The sequence below is a fragment of the Phaethon aethereus genome (genome assembly GCF_964289735.1).
Source record: "Phaethon aethereus genome assembly, chromosome: 1".
Classification (NCBI taxonomy): Eukaryota; Metazoa; Chordata; class Aves; order Phaethontiformes; family Phaethontidae; genus Phaethon; species Phaethon aethereus.
Window position 1 is genome coordinate 40,885,933 of NC_138575.1, and position 18,617 is coordinate 40,904,549.

The 18,617-nt window shown below is 39.2% G+C and overlaps 1 protein-coding gene across 1 annotated transcript in view; it reads left to right on the plus strand.

Moving 5' to 3' along the window:
- Positions 1-16,301, plus strand: part of MYRFL (myelin regulatory factor like) — a gene marked incomplete at both ends in the record, with an annotated part of 47,852 nt that extends 31,551 nt beyond the window's left edge. Inside the window, 10 exons of the mRNA XM_081996263.1 lie at positions 807-892; positions 1,666-1,737; positions 1,842-1,893; positions 2,014-2,170; positions 6,719-6,793; positions 9,593-9,680; positions 9,900-9,974; positions 12,037-12,145; positions 16,048-16,122; positions 16,215-16,301. Coding sequence (XP_081852389.1) covers positions 807-892; positions 1,666-1,737; positions 1,842-1,893; positions 2,014-2,170; positions 6,719-6,793; positions 9,593-9,680; positions 9,900-9,974; positions 12,037-12,145; positions 16,048-16,122; positions 16,215-16,301 — 876 coding nt within the window. The remainder of the gene's footprint in view (positions 1-806; positions 893-1,665; positions 1,738-1,841; positions 1,894-2,013; positions 2,171-6,718; positions 6,794-9,592; positions 9,681-9,899; positions 9,975-12,036; positions 12,146-16,047; positions 16,123-16,214) is intronic.
- Between the last annotated feature and the right edge of the window lie 2,316 nt (positions 16,302-18,617).

The window sequence follows — 18,617 nt, forward strand, 5'->3', positions numbered from 1 at the left end:
TCTTCAGCTTTCTTCCTTGGATGAGTCTTTCAGTGTGGTTTGCAGTTAGCATCTCCTGGTTTGCACTGGATAATGCTGTCTTTCAGGTACTTAAGACCCGGAGAGGATGTCATTGCTATTGCGGAATCATTTCCTCTTCACCACATCCTGGTATAGAAAGAGGAGACTGCTTTTCACAGGGGTTGAATGAGTTAGGGAATGTATGCTGAGCTTTTTCAAGACAGTCTTCCTAGGCTGCTAAGTCCTATTCTTTAAGATGAACCAACACTCATTTGCCTATCTTGCTTTTGCCAGTGCAAGAGCAAGAGAAAATAAATGTTCTTTATTCCATAATAACAATAAAATGCTCCATCATCTAAGATCATCCTACTTGTCTGGAAAGTGCCTTTCTTCTGTATTTACGCCAGCCCCGGTTTAACGTGATCTGACCATATACTGAAAGCTGCTCATCTTTTAGTTCTGGCCACTGCTTACTGAGTTCTTAATTTGATTTTGAAATACTTCAAGAGTATGAAAAATAGCAGGAAGAAAAGAGAAGGAGCTGTTATTTTTACCCAGCCTTTCATCCTGTGAAATGTTTATGTCCCCAGAGTACCAACAATGTGCGGTGCAATCACCGTTTTAGGGAGCCTTTCATTGCTTGAGTTTTTCTCTTTAGACATTGACCCCTATATAAGGATGCCTTGTATGGTTCCTCAAAAAGGAACAAGGTTAACTTAAAATCAGACTAGTGTAGTATTTCTTAATCTGCAAGTAATAGCTTAGTTATGTGCCACTTAAATTAACCAAACATTTTTGTTTTCTAGGTCTGTTTGTCAAAGAGGAAAGAGTCTTGCTCCATGAAGATTTTCTGGGTGACTATAATAGCTTTGATTGCTATTATGGCACTATGGTAACAATTAATTATCAACAAGTTGACTTGTTTCTCCCTTCCCCTTTCTACTTATCAGAAAGAAGATGTTTTCTTCTTCTCACCCTTCCTACTCAAAGAACACAATGTACTAAAATTAACAGTGAACATGTCTAGTAATATTGTAAAGTTGAAATTGTTTTAGAAAAGTGAGATACTCATGTGGTGCATTCACAGCTAATCTCTGTCCATGTTCACTATGTATGGTGCACCTTGAGTGTATCTTGGTGGCTCGTGCTACAGGTGCAAAGCCGGACTTGTGAGACTCTGCATGTTTTATGCAATCATTCTGTGCCTAAGTACAATTTATGATGTACAGAGTGATTCTGTTGTGTGAAATGGAGCTGGACTTGTTCCCAATGTTTGTCCTGTGACAAACAGGCAGTCTGAAAGTTTAACTTGTGACACTGGACTTGTGGAAAGGAAAGTAGGCTCTGGACTTTTGGGATTGAACTGGAAAGAGAAAATGACAAAAACCTGTGGCTTACAATCTCTCCGTGAACTAAGTACTTTGAACTGGTGTTGTGATTGTATTACGATGGAAAACTGATCATATTTTGTGTTGAGTTTAGCTGTATACAAGTATCTGACCTAAAACCCATTAAATTCAGTTGAAATTTTTCCCACTGAAGGGGAAGTGATCAGATAGTTAACTCTGACATTACTACATTTGGACAAGGTGCTGTCAGGGTACTATTCATATTATGTTACATAAGAGATGGATGTAAATCTATAGAATAATTCTCTTTTTACAGTGCTTTGACAATATCGACCCTATATTTACTTAGCGTTCATGACAGAAGTTTTGAAAAACATCTCATTTACAGGCAAGTAGTTGAATTAGTGAATTAGAATTAGTAATAGATTGTGGATTTGGTCCACAACTCTGATGCCCATTTCTTAATGAATTGTTTTTCTTTTTCTTCATCAGCAGTACCTCCAGTTCTGTTGTACTCTTTCCCTCTACCACTACAGCAGGTACTGTATCTCTGCTGGTCTGCATATACATAACAGGCTTTCAATTTCTGTGCTATTATAAAATGCCAATAGACACACAGCGCTAGTGAGAATTATGTCTGTTTTTATTTTCTTTAGCATTTCAGAGGGAAAGCACAATTTCTCAGAGCACGCAACCCATCAGCAGGATCCCTGAAGTGAATTTCTGTGACATTTTGCCTTGTGACAAGGTCTATTGTTGTTCAATTCATCAACAAAAAGTCAAATCTCTAAGTTACGAGAAAACTAATGCAAAGCAGAAACGTAAGTTGAAATATTCATTTCTATTATTTACCATTTGAATAAACACTATATGAAGAGTGTGGGGGAAGGGGCAAGAATCTTGAAAGGTAGTTAGCTTGCAACAAAAGTGCCTAGGCCAGAAGATTTAAAAAATGCTTGTATAGCTAATCATCCCTGCAGTCAGTATGTTTTTGAAAAATCTGGCCTGGTTACCTTTAAGAGTTCTGGGTCCTAAGATGTTTTGTCAGGTGTCACTGTTCTTCCTGGCCATTCATGGTAAATGATTTCATGTGAACTAGAAAGTTGCTAATCCCTTTAACTAACCTTTGGCTACAGTTGGCCGGGAGTTGACTGGGGGTAGCGGAGGGTGAATTAACAGATGTAAAAAAACCTAAAACACTTAATGGTGTCAGTGTGGTGATAGTACATCTTTTCTGTGGCCAGAAACAGAAATTTAATTGCCAGAAAACATAAGACTTAGAATTAAAACTCTGCTCATTCAGGCGGGGTTTTTGAGTAGAGAAATGTTATTTGAAGGTGGAACTCTATGAAATAAATGACTTTTACTGGAATGAGTTCTCTTTCAGATATATTCTGCCAGATGTTATGTGTGTAATATAAGAGTAGGTGTATTGTTTACAACTTCTATAATATTTATAAGGAAGATTTTATACACAAAGATACGTACAAGTTGTTGGAATTTGTATTCCTCTTTCCCAGGCCTTAACATTGTCAGTATCTAGAAGCAAGTGTTACTATTACTAAACCCAGCATTCATACTCTTCCTTTCTTGGCCTTGGGAACAATTCTTGCACCAACCATAGTTGGCAAGTTGAGGTGAAATCGGGAACAAATGCAGTTCAGCCTCTGAAGGACGAATGTCTACCAGGGCAGGCATTGCCAATTGCTGTGACACTCTTACCACAGGAACTGTTTCAGTGGGATTCACCCACTGGCCGTTCTTTACACCACAAAGTGCTGTTGTCTGCAGACAAGCTGCATGTAAGTGCATGACACATGCCTTGTGACTCTTGTGATTAGTGCTGCAGTAAGCCCTGTGGCAGATACAGCTCAATACAGTGCTTTCAAGAGGTCATACCTAAGTGATTTGTATTGCTCTGAAGCTTGAAAGAGTGTTAATTAATTAAAAAGACATTAATCTCATTTATAAATGAGGCAACTGTAGATGGATGAAAATGAAATATGAAAACCTTCTGTCCCCGGTTGGCTGCTTTTGATATTAGGTGGAAAGAGAAGATAAGAATAAACACAAAGCATTACCTTCTCAAGGTCTTATGCTCCAAATAGCATTAAGTGTGGATCCAAGAGTGAAAAATCAGCACAGTACATAAGCTACTGAAAGATTTCAGATCTGCACAAGTTTAATGAAGCTGAATGTATTCCCAGACGGAAGGTAACAATGTCAATATGAAATCCAAACAGAAGGAAAACCAACAAACTGCTTAATGTAGCTGTAGCCAAGATAAATGAAAAGGAAAATGTTTTCAGAACAAAAAGCTAGGAGTTAAATATGGGGTATAATCAAGATAAACAGTGGATATTTTAGAAACAGCTGATTAGTCTGATTCATGGAAAGATAAAACTATTTGACATCACAGTTGAATTAAATGCTAATTTAGGAGTTCATATTTAACAGAACTTTTACTGTTCCACCATGGGATACCTGAATTCTGTGGGTGTAGGCTATTACTGAGTGCATCCAGTGTAGCTCCTAATCCCTTGCATCTCAGATTTGTTGAGAAGGCTGCTAGGAGTTTTGAAGCAGAAACAAAAGCATTCATAAGCAAGAGAAAATTTATTAAACAAAAATTCAGCACATCTTTATGTAGTCTAGCTTAATGTGGCCTTTTTTCTCATACTTTATTTAAGAACTGCTTTCTCTGAGGGATTTAGACTTTCAAATTCCTCTTGATTTCAGTGGAAAGGAGGAGCATGAATACCCTTCAGCATCTGGCCCTTTTCTGCTCTCTGCTTCCATGCCATTAGTTCTCATTCCTTGCCCCTTCATGTTAAGTGTCAGTGGTAACCAGGGGCTGTCTGTACTTTCTCTTAGATTGTTGTTTCTCCCTGGTGTCTTTCACCTGGCAGTAAAAGATTGGTGAGGGTTCCTGATGGATTTTGGTCAACTTAATGTATTTTCATTTATTGTCTTCAGACGGTAGTTATTCATAGCAAGGTACCACCACAAGAAATCATCAGCAGTTTTTTTCTATACTTCCTATAGAATATCACAATTTGTGTGAATTAAAACCAGAAAGTGCTTGAGGAAAAAAAGGATACCAAATTTTTTGGATGAGTTTATTTGAATCTTATCTGAAGATAATGGTTGTCTTCATTACATTCTGGTCATGCTTATACTTTTATACTTATTATTATTGAATTGGATCTTCACACCCCACATGGGCCTTTGAGAAAGCCCTCAGAGTTACCGTATGTGACAGAGTGGAAGTTTACCACAATTTATTGAAGGCTGCTACAGTGGTTTTTTGGTGGTTCCTGGTGTTTTCAGTTGGCAAATTGAGTTCCAAATAAAAATAACTTCAGGGTCCTGTTTTCTACATTTCATTTGGGTTGCATCAGCCTCAAGGACAATGAAATAATAATTTTATGAAGAGTAAAAAACCAAGTAAAAATAATTTTCTATACTGCTTACTGACTCAGTTTAAATAGTTGAAATCTCTGTGAAGTAAATTTGTCTTTGTCCTAGTTTTTATACAGGTTTCTCATACCCACTTAATGCTTTCTTCTATCATGTGTCAAAGAATCACAGTATTCAGTGTTTAGTAATTCAGAGTATGTAATAAATATTCCTGCCAACACTTGCACAGCTGAACTATTGTATCTACAGGGAGAACATCTTTCTTTCAGTGAGCAGTCTTGTACCTTTACCGGGGATACAGGTTTTCCTACAGAATAGTTCTCTGTTAATGAAAATGTAAAAAGGCAGAGAACGTTTAATGCATTGCTAACATATCTAGACTATTAAGAGAAAACAGAAGAAAGTGAAAGGAAGACGTGAGAACTAGTTTGTAAATTAAAAGGAAGAATGAGAGAATGAATAGGTCTTTTTTAGATCTGCCTCAAGACCTACTGTATATGTATAACTGATTGCATGTGTTCAGTTGCCATTTCTCTAGATGTGTGGCAGCAGATCGCAGTCTAAAGAAATGGGGCAGCAGATGACTACTGGTCATGCAACAGTTACCACCTAGGCTGGCAGAACTGTCAAATCTGTATGACGAGCAAGTAAACAGAAAATTGATTCAAAGAATAATGGGCAGCAGTATCACAGATTCATATCAAAACATAAAAATTATGGAAATCCCAGAGATGATTTTGTATTACGTTGGTTCTGGGTCCTCAGATTCCAGTTGTTAATGCTGTTCCATGCTCTCAGTCACCTACTAGCATGAGGAAAGTCTGAATTTTCATATTTCCCAATACTGAAATGAAATCCAAAATCTGGAATGAATAATAAAACAGTAAAGTCAATCCAGCTTTCTTGTTTCAAACTCAGTGAAATAATGCGTTTTGATACTTCATTTTTAAAAATAAATTTTCATACAATGAAGCAGTGACTTCTGTTCTAAACAGTAATTTTGAAATCAGAATGTTTCCTTTGGAAAATGTGGGAATGGAGCATTTTGGTATTCTAGAAATACATGATTCTGTTTTTTCCCAGATGAAATGGTTTTTGATGAAGCATGTTAGTTTAGGCAAGATCAACATTTCTCAGTGCCAGTTTATTGGTAACATGTCTCTGGACAGATTCTTGGCTGGCAATTAGTGTAAAAGCACAGGAATAGCTTTAAACCATTTCCCATGGGCCTGAGGGGCCTTTTGCCTTCCCCAGGTCATACAATATGATGATTATTCAAAAGATCTTTTGAAGATCTTTTAAAGAGAAAATGAACAGAGTAAAGAAAAAAACCCCATCAGCTTGTATTTCCCATCCTAGTTCAATGTTTGAAATTTCAGAGGTGACATCAGTGAACATGGTGATCATGTTGTTAGAGCTGTGTATTAGTTTCTTTAATTTGGTGACTCAACCTTCTCTCACTGAAGTACCATGTTTTACTTGGGTCAGTCCTCTGTGTCTTACATCTCACATTCAGAAAGCTAAGTTATTCCCCTGGCCTGTGTTTGCATGGCAGATGCCTATTTATTTGTTTTCTCACTAATACGAAAGATGTGGCTTTATGATCAGATTTGTGCTGACTGGATATTGGCTTTCCCTTTGCCTCTTTATTATAACAATTGATGATATTCTGTGTGTGGGATGAAATCTTTTGTATTAGGCTATTTTTTGAAATGTTTTAGATATCCTGTAGAATTTCAAAAGCTTGTGTCTCATTATCTAGAAACTTCTTTTGACCATATATATCTTCTTATGAATAGAGGTACATTGTATTTTCAAGGTTTCTCTTGTTGGTTACGCATGCCTTTATCCAAGAGTTAATTAACAAAACACCTTCTGGTGTTGTATTTGTATTTCGCTGTTACAACCATGCAAGGCTAACTTGGGGACATTTGTACGTACTCTCACAGGAGGCAAAAGTAACACGTTACCTGAAGGAGATCCAGTCAAAAAATCTAATGGAAGACCTGATCTTGGAAATGACTGTAAGTCCCATATTTTTTTTAAAACCTATTGAAGTGCATAATTGTGTAACTTCGAAGAGCTACTTTTAGGCTTGGAATTTGACTGCTGGAATTTAGAAAAATTTCATTTATAACTAGTCGTTATAGAGAATTAGCACTTAGGAATCTATTAAATACCTGTGATTCCTATAATTTTCTTGTCATTACAATTTATTCTTACATCTTCATTAGATTTTTATAGACATTCTGGCTGCCCTCTCCCTAAGAGAAGTTGTTAGACTTTGCTTCAGGTGCAATAAAATGACAAATGACATTTCCCTTGACAGGGGCTGAAATCTTGTAAGGTGCTCAACACTGCTAACCCTTATACAGCAAAATGCTTAAGCCTATGAGTGTGGTATTTGCGTGCAGGAAATGCATGATACAGTGTAAAGGAGGTGTCTGGGGTTTGGCCCAGTTGACCTAATGGGTTAAAAACATCAGCTGCTGAAAGGGGCCATCTCTGCTTCAGGATCCTGACACTGCCTGTGTCAGTGGAGATGAAATGGAGTTCTTCGACACAGGACATTTGGCTTGATTTCAGTCTCCCCTTTCAGTGACTGCACACCGCTGTCAGAGCCGGTCTGGGCTGAAAATATTGATTCCTTTCTCTGATTTCTCTGATTACGTATGTTATAATGGCAGGCTCTGACACTCATTTAGTATGAGCAGGATTATGCCTTGCCTTTTCTATTCATGTGGATGCCCTGTTTCAAGGTTTGGGGTTTTTTATAAATGTTTGATTAAAGATTAGGCAATATTTGGATGCTAAAACGTCTATACTCTGGCATGCACTTAAAGCAGGTTGCTACGTGGGGCCATGTGAGGAACAGAACACAGGTTCTGCTTGTTGCCTGGGTATGCCCCTGTGGGGTGATCTCGGAAAAATCATTCCCCTGCTGATTTTTTACACGGCTACACACCTCAGAGAAGAGACTCTGTGGCACTACTATGATACGTGTTGTAATGAGATGTTGTGTTGTAGGGAAATGTTCATCTGTGCTAGTTCTTGGAGACGAACGTGCTCAATTTCCCTCCGTCACTTAAGCATACATGTGGTTATTTGCATGTTGAAAGTTACAGTGTATATAGCTAGTGTATACGGTCACATAGGTGTTTTATAATCGGAGCACAGGTCAGCCTATCATAATCAAGTTTCTTTGCAAAGTAGGGAACTGTTGCTGTAGAACAGAGGCACAGAAACACAAAACCTCTGTTCACAGTGGGATGTGAAGAGCAGGCTTGGGCCTCCTGAACCAGGTCCTGCTTATGCTGTCTGCACCATGTTGCAAGACTTAAAATCAGCAGCTTGATGCCGTAGGCAACAGCTGGAGTCTGGCTATCTTCTGATGGCTCACGCACTCCCTCCACACCTGGGCCTTCCCCAAACCATTGGCAGTGTGAACCTAGGCCCACTCGGGGGGGATTAGACCTGCTTGGCCCCTTCTGTTTGGTGGCCCTCCACAGTGCAGACTGAAGTGGGCTGGTTTAGATGTCTGAGATGCTGCAGGTCCTAACTATGGACCTGCACTGACTGGATGCTGCAGAAGTATCCAGAAGAAATAAGCTTTTCAGGATGCAGCTCAGTGCAGCGATTGTGAGGCCAGCTGTGAAAGCAGAAGCTGTGCTGCTGTGTTAGCACACTGGTTCTTGCTGCCTAACTCTCTGCAGGGTTAATCTGCCTCAGGGAAGAGCCACACCACTGTGGCTATACTCTTCATCTCACCATAACTGGCCGTCTTGGCACAGAGATGCTGGCCCAAGGTGTCACAGGAAGCCTGTGGCAAATGGGGGAGTTTAATCCAGCTTAGTTACGGACATAATCACTCTGGTAGCCAGTTGCTTTCCTTATCTTTCCTGATAATCGGTACACCAGCTATGGATTGAGGTGGTGGTTTTCCCCAGAAACTAGTTTTTCAATTACTAGTCTAGATATCTAGCTGCATTGCGTGCTGCCCTGAAACATATCTTGCATGTGCATATGTATAAATACAATGTGTACACATCTGTTTGTACGTAGGATGTTGAGCTAATTTTAAAATACAAATTTTTGTAGAGTTTTTATTCCATATTCCAATTCCTCAGACTGTAAACTTCTTCCAAGTTCAGGATGTGTTTGGAAGATATCAATATAGTATCCTGCTACTGCTGTTTTTAGTTATTCCTATTGCCACAGTTTACTTAGGACCAAAGTGCATATATACTTTTGGTTAGCTGACCATATTTTGATTCATATTTCCTGATATTTGTCTATGTAGAATATTACAAAACTTGCGAAGCTCTTCCAAGTTCAAGGCAGCATTTTATGAAGAAATTATAATATTCATTACAGTTAGGTAGTTTTGCTGCACATACGACTAGAAACAAGTTTTGTTGCATTCCAAATTATTTCTCTCAGAACAGATAATGTTTTTCAAATTAATGGTTACTTGCATGAGCGTGGCTTCTAGTACATCAAAATGAACATTGGCATATTTGTATCCTGCTCAGACTACCACCAAAATAGCCTTCAACATCTGCCCAAAATAAAATGTTACAGTATTAGGTGCCTGCCCAGGGTATTTGTCCTTGTAAATCGAACAAGGATCTTATCTCCCCTGTAATGGCAGAAGGAAGGTAGTCAACCAAAGGCTTTTTACTGAGAGCTAATTTAGACCTGTAGCAACTCCTGCAGTGGCAAGTAAAGGAGTAGATACCACTGTATTGACTGCAACTTTATTATGCTTTTATCTAAGATTTCTGAAATAATCAAGAAGAAAACATTATTCTTTGTATTTTTAGGGATTGATACAACAATCAGTTCCATACAGATTTTGGAAAATCAGCAAAGCATTGACAATCGCTATTGTAGTAAAAATCTACAGTGCAGGTAGGTAAATTGTTTTATTATGCTTTATTATGGTGGAATAGAATACCATTAAAGTGGCATGGCTACTTGTCTGTCTTCTCAGAGTTGTTTCCTCTGGTGTGCGGGAGGTTATTCTATCTTTTGATATTTTTTTCTTCTTAAATTAAATACAATTTCCATGTTTTTGCAAAGATACTACCTATCTCAAAATCTTATGTGCATTAATGCCACCTTTTTCAGGTCTGGAAATTACAGCTATGTTATTCCTGTTAACAAATATACACCCATGGATGTACAAATCTCACTGGAAATAAAGTAAGTACAATTAAAGATAATACATACATAAGAAGGCAGTGGTTCATTTTTCTTATAGTAATTCTTGCCTGATTTCTATTGTGACAGTAATTTATCCCTTTTCAGAGGAGTGGGACAAACCTATGCACAACTAAGTTCTTAATGTAGACCTCTGGGTTGCTGTAGCAGAGGTCCAGTACTGCTCTCAGCCCAATGACAATTTCACCCATTAATGCAAACATTAAAACCCAGTAGTCTTAAGGTTCAGTTTAATAATAATTTGAGCAGACATGTATGCATATATTAGCAGGATTGTGGCCTGTAGACTAAGGATTTAAGTTTTTTTGGTGTAAATAAATATTATTAGGAATGTATATATGTACATATAACTCTAGAGAACACTTTTTTTGGCCTGTTGTGCCAAGCACTGTAGGAGCGAACTTTTGTGCAGGAGCCTCTGGTAATGAATAAACTTGTGACTTACAGTGGGAATAAGCAGCAAACTTACTCCTCTCAGCAGATATTTTCTCAAAGTCTAGCTCTATTGTGTTCTTACAGAAGTAACAAGTCCTTTCTTTTGGGGTTCTTCTCTGAGAAAGGCCAGCGATAGCTAGAACAGCTGCCAAATACTCTGCTTGGTGACACTTCATGACTCTGGTCTCTCCAAGAAAGGGGTCTGTGAAGTTATGGTCTTTAGGTCCAATCTTTTGATCTTGAATATTATCCTTGTAAAGATCTGCCTTTTTCAGATAAGAGGAAATAAAACGGTACTCCTGACGTGCCTGCTTATTTTCTACAGCAACTGAAAATCTTTTAAGTGTATGCTATTATAAACTAATAATGCAGCCCTCCCGTGCAGGGATTAAATACATCATACTCAGAGTTTCACTGTAGCACGTGCTGAATTTATTTTGGATATTGGTTTGTGGTTTGAGGGGAGGGGAATTTTCAATATATACCTTTGCTGTAAACTTTCACTAAACAAAGCTGCAAACTTGACAAAACCCAAAACGCTTAAGAAAACCCAAACATATTTGGATTATTGCTGTGTCCGAATATTGTAAGACACTGTAACTACTTCAAATATTTGGAAAATTCTTACGCCTGCTGAATAAAATCAAATGAAAGCAACACACACTACTGGCAGCCTGTGTAGGAAAGAGAATCTGCCATATATGAATTATATGCTTTAAAATTGATGTTTCTTAAATACCTCGTTAAGGTTGTGAAAGCACATTTTGCTGGGCGTACTTCATTGTTCCCCACAGCATAAACTGTAAATATTGATGTCACCTTTTCCTCACCTTCTGCTTTCATTTTTACTGCTAGCCATTGCCATATCTGAGTTTCTTTGGATCTCCAAGGCATTATTGTTTGTTTATATTCTTCTCAGAAAAGCCATCTGGTAAGCTAGGAAGTGCTGGAAACTCTCCCTAGGGATAGTTTGGAGAAGATATGACCATGGGGTCCTTGCTGTTGAAAAATTCTGAATGAAATTCTGTTTACGACTGCTTTCCCAAACAAAGTCTGGGATATTTTTACTTCTTTTTAATGATACATTTGCATGTGTACAGTAGCAAATGAGAGTTATTTGTATAGGTCCTCGTTTTAAGTCTTATTATGGGTTTGTCTTGCATAAAATTGATGTTGTGTTTAGATGCCCAGGTACCCTCTGGTACAGGTATGTTATGCCTATGCAAGATGTAAGCCATGCAACTCAAGCATGTAATGACCATTAATTTGCATAAAAAGTCATATACAATAGCTTCTGATATGAATATGCTTGAGATCTGAGGAAGTTTAATGTACATTTCTAGATTTATCTTAACAACAGTAAAGGTCGCCCAAGTTTCTGAATGCAAAACAGCCTCCATTCATCGGAGAGAATGGGGCAAGATCAGAAGTTGGTGGCTTAGGTTTACCATCTCCTTCATATCAACCAGTGAAGTAAGCTCCTTCACTTTATTTGTCTGCAGTTTGATTCTTTGGATGTTTTTGCCTTGTATGTATTTTGTATTTATATATATGATTCTCCTTTTTAAGAGCAATTGGATAGATCCTTATTTTTCTCTGTTTCTTGAAGCACCACAGAACCATTAATCGTATTTCTCTGCAAAGTCACATTTGGAAATTATTGCTCCCATTATTCTTCAAGCCAAAACAGTAGGAAGGATTTCCTAGAAACCACACAGGTAAGATTTTTGCAGCAATACTCTGGCTTGTGGGGATAATTTTTATATACTGCCCAGCACATGGCTCTTTTTTCATCTCTCGCATTAAAGGTACTGTGCAAAACTGAAAATAAAATTGAGCTTTATGTAGGAAAAAAGTGTTAATTTTTCTGATAGTTTTGGCAGTTGAAACCATACAGTGCTGGAATAATTCGTGATTAGCTTTAAGCTCCCCTTGCTGTCCAGAATGGTGCTCCCTTCTGCAAGCTCTGTTTGCTTTTCATAAAAGCATCAGAGTCTCATAAGACGTCACAGTCCCTTGAATGACACTCGATTCAAGCAACATTGTGTGAATGCATTCTGGAGTAGAGTGAGACACGGAAGGTGGAAAAAAAACCTTGTTATAATATCTAGTTCTGCTGAATAGCCTTATGCATCACTGTTTGTAAGGAATGAAGAGATAAACGATACCATGAAGATCTTCAGCTCCGGAGTGTGGAAAGGAGGGAAGCTCATGCCAGCTAGTCACCTTGACCTTGTTAATAGTGTATTTATGGGCACTTGGAAAAAAGAAATAGTCCATTAGAACTTGACTTACAAAATTAATGGCTGCAAAATTCTGATCTTGATTAAGGTAGTAGAGATCCAAATGGTACTTTTAGTCTGCCACTCATAGCTGGCTTTGGCATGACCATCATGAGATGCAACCTTTTTGCAGGAGTCAGTTTTCCGCTGAATTTTATAAGAAACTACCTGCTGACTCTACAAGGACGGTTTTGAGTCTGCTTCAGCCTAACTCACCACTACAACTCTGTATGTCCAGAAACAGTTAAGAAATAGGAGTACTTTTCACCAGGGCCTTAGGAGACAGTCCTCCAAACTCTCATCTACTCTACTGTTTCCATTAGCGCCTTGTGAGTAGTGAATTCCAGTTTTTAAGTCTTGAATTCACTGGAAACAATGGTAGTATTCCTCTTTATTTCTGTGTGAACAGGAGTTTACCAAGAAATCTCTCTAGGGAAAGTTCTTCACTGTAAAAGCAGGAGTTGTTTACATGTCGTTCTCTATATTGCCTCAATGGGAATAAAAGCTGTTAAAACATATTAACTTTCCCCAGTAAAAAAACATTTAGAGACTGGATCTTGGAAACTTGATCATCTCCAGTAAATTGATGAAGGCCTTAAACTCCTTTCAAATTAGCAGGAAATAGAAGACTCAAGGCCTCAATTTTTCCACATTGCTTGGAAATGTTCATTCTGGCTAAATCAGGAGGAAGGGGAGAAGCAAGGATAGCAGCATTTCTGAACACATTGTAGGAGAAACCTTCCTGAAGTTGGAGGTCATTTCAGAGCCGTCTTTAGATTTCTGATCTATGGTGCCATACATGATATGTTCTTAACTGATTTTAAATTACTTTTTTGGTGGTTTGTCAAATTAGAGCTGTTGGGATACCCCCACCCTTAAGCTGACTTTTGGATCAACTTTTCACGTCTTTGCAAAAAAGTTACAGGCTTCTCTGCAACTGCTGCAAAGCCATCAGAAAGCCAAAATTGTCCAAGTTTTGACCTGTCTGCCATAATTCCAACAGAATTAAGTCAGACCCAGGGAGTTTTGCAATGCAGAAATACCCTTGAAGCTTACTGCCAAAACTGGTCAAAGAGATTTCCTGTGTCAACCTGAAATCCACATCAGAAGGCTAAAGCTAACTACGCTCCAGCAGCAATGAGCATTCAGGTTTGGTGTGACTCAGAATAGAAATGCTGCCTAGCTGAAGAGTTTTTCTTTCAAGAGGATTTTCCTAGGGACCGGAAGGCTTATGCCCTGCCAAAGGGCAGGACAACAATCATTTGGACTCAGCAGTCTCACATAAGTTGTATCATGTTGGTTGGTCTTGAGAGTGCTCACAGGGCATCTGCAGGACAACCAAAGGATCAGGCCCAGCCAGCATGGGTTCGTGAAAGGCAGGTCCTGCTTGACCAACCTGATCTCCTTCTATGACCAGATGACCCGCCTAGTGGATGAGGGAAAGGCTGTGGACGTTGTCTACCTGGACTTTAGTAAAGCCTTTGACAGCGTCTCCCACAGCATTCTCCTGGAGAAACTGGCGGCTCGTGGCTTAGACGGGTTTATTCTTCGCTGGGTGAGGAACTGGCTGGATGGCTGAGCCCAGAGAGTTGTGGTGAACGGCGTTAAATCCGGCTGGCGGCCGGACACAAGCAGTGTTCCCCAGGGCTCGGTTCTGGGGCCGGTCTTATTCAATATCTTTATAGATGATCTGGATGAGGGGATTGAGTGCTCCCTCAGTAAGTTTGCAGATGACACCAAGTTGAGTGGGAGTGTTGATCTGCTGGAGGGTAGGAGGGCTCTGCAGAGGGATCTGGACAGGCTGGATCGATGGGCAGAGGCCAACTGTATGAGGTTTAATAAGGCCAAGTGCCGGGTCCTGCACTTTCGCCACAACAACCCCATGCAATGCTACAGGCTTGGGGAGGAGTTGCTGGAGAGCAGCCCGGCGGAAAGGGACCTGGGGGTGCTGGTTGACAGCCGGCTGAATATGAGCCGGCAGTGTGCCCAGGTGGCCAAGACGGCCAACAGCATCCTGGCCTGTATCAGGAATAGTGTGGCCAGCAGGAGTAGGGAAGTGATTGTGCCCCTGTACTCGGCACTGGTGAGGCCGCACCTTGAATACTGTGTTCAGTTTTGGGCCCCTCACTACAAGAAGGATGCTGAGGTGCTGGAGCGTGTCCAGAGAAGGGCAACGAAGCTGGTGAGGGGTCTGGAGCACAAGTCTTATGAGGAGCGGCTGAGGGAACTGGGGTTGTTTAGTCTGGAGAAGAGGAGGCTGAGGGGAGACCTTATCGCTCTCTACAACTACCTGAAAGGGGGTTGTGGCGACGAGGGTGTTGGTCTCTTCTCCCAAGTAACTAGTAGAATAGGACAAGAGGAAATGGGCTCAAGTTGCGCCAGGGGAGGTTTAGATTGGATATTAGGAAAAATTTCTTCACTGAGAGGGTGGTCAGGCATTGGAACAGGCTGCCCAGGGAGGTGGTGGAGTCGCCATCTCTGGAAGTGTTCAAAAAACGTGTGGATGTGGCGCTTCAGGACATGGTTTAGGGGTCATGGTGGTGCTGGATTAATGGTTGGACTTGATGATCTTAAAGGTCCTTTCCAACCTTAGTGATTCTGTGATTCTGTGATTCTGTGATGTGAACATACCATCTCCAACAGAGAGAATGTGTCAGAAAGTGAAGGGAGGAGGGAAAGATGAAGGAGTGGAGACACTAGAAACTTATGAAATAGAAGTTATCGTGGATCATTGGGTTAAAAAGAGGTGAGGATTGAATTTTATTTTATTCAGTGTAGCATAAATATTTCAGATGCAAATAATATATTATTTCATTTGTACATGGCAGGACACTGCAATCAAAAATAGCATGAAATCTTACCTGTGTCTGTTTTTGAAATACTGAGTGAAGATGCTACTCATATCTTTACAATATTAGAGGAACTTTCACTGCCTTCTGAGGACAGCTAGAGTTCTTGTTTCAAAATCAGCAGAATTGCCACTTGCTACTATTACACCTTAAAGTTCTTGGGCCACCTGACACATGAGGAACAATCCGTATTTATTGTGGGATTTGCTTGGAAAACTAGGGAGGGAGTTCAGTTACTCAGAGACAGCTGAGTATCGCTGGGAGCCAGATGTCTGTCAGTTCTTGGGCAGCACTGATCAGAGCAAACCCACATTTGCAGGGTTTAAAGTCAGCACTTTGTCTTTAAATACTCTGACTATAGCTATGAAGTCTTGTTATCGTAATTACTTTGCACTGCATTTGCCAGTGAAATGTTTCCAGATCCTACCCTTCTTTCCAGTCTAATGCAAAATAAGGTTATCTAATATTTCGCTCTCATTTATCATCTAGGGACGTCAGCATATTTGGACTCTCCCTGTAGCTAAATTGTATGACAGTGCATACTATTTCCGTGTAGCTGCACCGGTAAGCCTTTTCAAATGGCAACACAGCAAAAGACAAATAGCATTTGATCTGAGAGAAGATCCTTATGAATCTCCTTTATTTTTCTTCTGCAGGGTTTTGCAGCCTGCTCGACAGATCCTTATTTTGCTGGAATATTTTTTACTGATTACTACTTCTATTTTTATCGGCAGTGTAACTAAAATGTCACCGATCATTCTGTTCTTTGGAGAAAAGACGATGAAGCTCTTGATATGAAAAAAAGACTTGTGAATGGCCCTGGATGGTTTTTTTTAAACCTCTTGCTGAGTTGTACGGCACTTTCTTGTTTGTTTCACTTTTAAATTAAAAAAAAAATGAGAAAAACAAATTGTTTGACAATGACCGTAGCTCTGCATTTCCAGGAACTCTTTCTAAAATGGAATCGTGTATATGATGTGTAAATAAATAATCCCATTGATCATTGTGAAGTTACATGCTATTGTACATATAGCAGCAAGAACTAATGGGTAGGAGCTCTGCTGAGCTGGGATGCACTCCAGTCTTCAGAAGACAGTAACACAATAAACTGTTATTTGCAGTCAGGAGACCTGCTTCTGTCCTACAGGCCTTTACCTTCTCTTATTATCAGCTGCCCTTTATTTATATATAAATCTTATTTTTTTCCTAACAAAACTAAAACCAAACAAAACTTTGAGAGACATATGTAGCGCTGTGGAAATGCCCTCTGAAATAAGTGCTGTTAAATTAGGGAACAACAGGTCAATTCTCTATTGGGTGTGAGTATTTCCATTTCAGAAAGCAGTAGCATCATTACCATTACAATTGTGTGATTTAATGACCGCTGCTGCTGTTTGAATGAGATATGTTTCAGCTATCTTTTTTTAAAAAAAACTTTTTAAATGGCAGGAATGAACTATTTACTTCTAAATTCAGGTTATTTTTTTCTTGGTGTTTATGATACATGCTAGTGTGATGGAAGAACAGAAATATTGAAGAAAAACAATGTCTTGCCTGCATGGCTTTCTAAGATGGATGTGGGTACACACTTGCATGGCAGAAATCTTTCTGGTTATATTTAGGAAATAATTTTTTAAGGTAAAGCTATTTGAATGAAATTTCACATTAGTTGCTCAGACAGGAAGAAAACAGATGTAATAACCAAGTACAGTATAAATAGTGTTGTGGGGTATGTTTAGAATGATCATTCACTTTTGTAGAGAAGAGAAAGTAAATACAGCGGCGAGACTGTAGGCTTTTAAAGACTTATAATGTAAAAGTTACATGTGAACAACCTTACTCTGAATGAAATTCTTTATTTAGCAGTGAAAGGGAAACATTAGGAAGAAAAATTAATCTCTAAAAAAGAGCTGACCACAGCTTTTGTAAACAGCAGTGTGTCTTAACTGTGTATTTATTGCCTGATGATGTGATGGGAGAGTTTAATTTGTTTCTGTGCCTTCGTTTGGCATTTCTTTTGTCACTGTTTTGGGATTTCCTTTAAGGATGGCCTTCTCACTGATTTTTTTAGATGTATGTGCTTCAGCTGGGGTTAACTGCAATGTCTGTAGGGTTTTTTGCCTTAAATGACTCACTGTTTTGTCCTTAAACACGTAAAGGTTTAGTTTTGGTTTGTTTTTTTGTTTTTTCTGGGAAGTATTTATAGTATAGACCACACGTTCTGTAATATCCCAGCAACAAACTGGACTTTGTGCCTTTAGTTTTTTTATGGTCTGTACTTGAGGGTGATTCCTAAGAAGTGTCACCTGGTCACAGATGATAATGCATGTGCATTTTTGACAAAAATTCTACATTTCTAGACCCACTTGGTTTTCATCACACTGTTATGGGTTGAAATACTCTTCCCAGTGGCACAGAGCACTGTAGCAGGAGAATATAAGCTCCCAGTGTTTCTTGCCATCAAAAAACTTCTGTGATTATAGTCTGGGGTGAGGTGCATGTGGGGTAGCAACTATTTTCATTGTGAAAATGCTTGTGGTGATTTTTTTACACATTACTTTGCCCATTCGAGAATTTTCAACTAGTTCTTTACTCCTGTCATATGTTTTCAGCAAGGTACTCTTGAAGATTTTATTCAGATTTAAGATGACAGGTTGCTGTACGAAGGCTGTGTTCTGACATGTCCGAGGCAACAAAAATCCAACTTGGCAAAAGCTAGGGAGAAACTGGCAGAAATTAAATACTTGGCATTGAAAAAACTGTGCTAAATAGTCTTCAGGCTCCTGCTGTGAATGACAGTGAGCTGAAAGACTTTTTTTAAATGGGATGACATATTAACAGTCGTGTCTTGACCATTTTAAATGGGATCAGATGACTTCTGTCCCTTCGTGACATTAATTGCATTGAGGTTACCACTGAATGAGTTAGTGGATCTTGAGGCCAGAAGAAAATACTAATAGTGTAGCAGAACCCTGAGCATCCCTGAGCATGATCTGTTTTTCCATCTAGAAGTTTAGTGTAGTTAAAAAAGAAAAACTTTGCTATTTGCCTGGGATCTC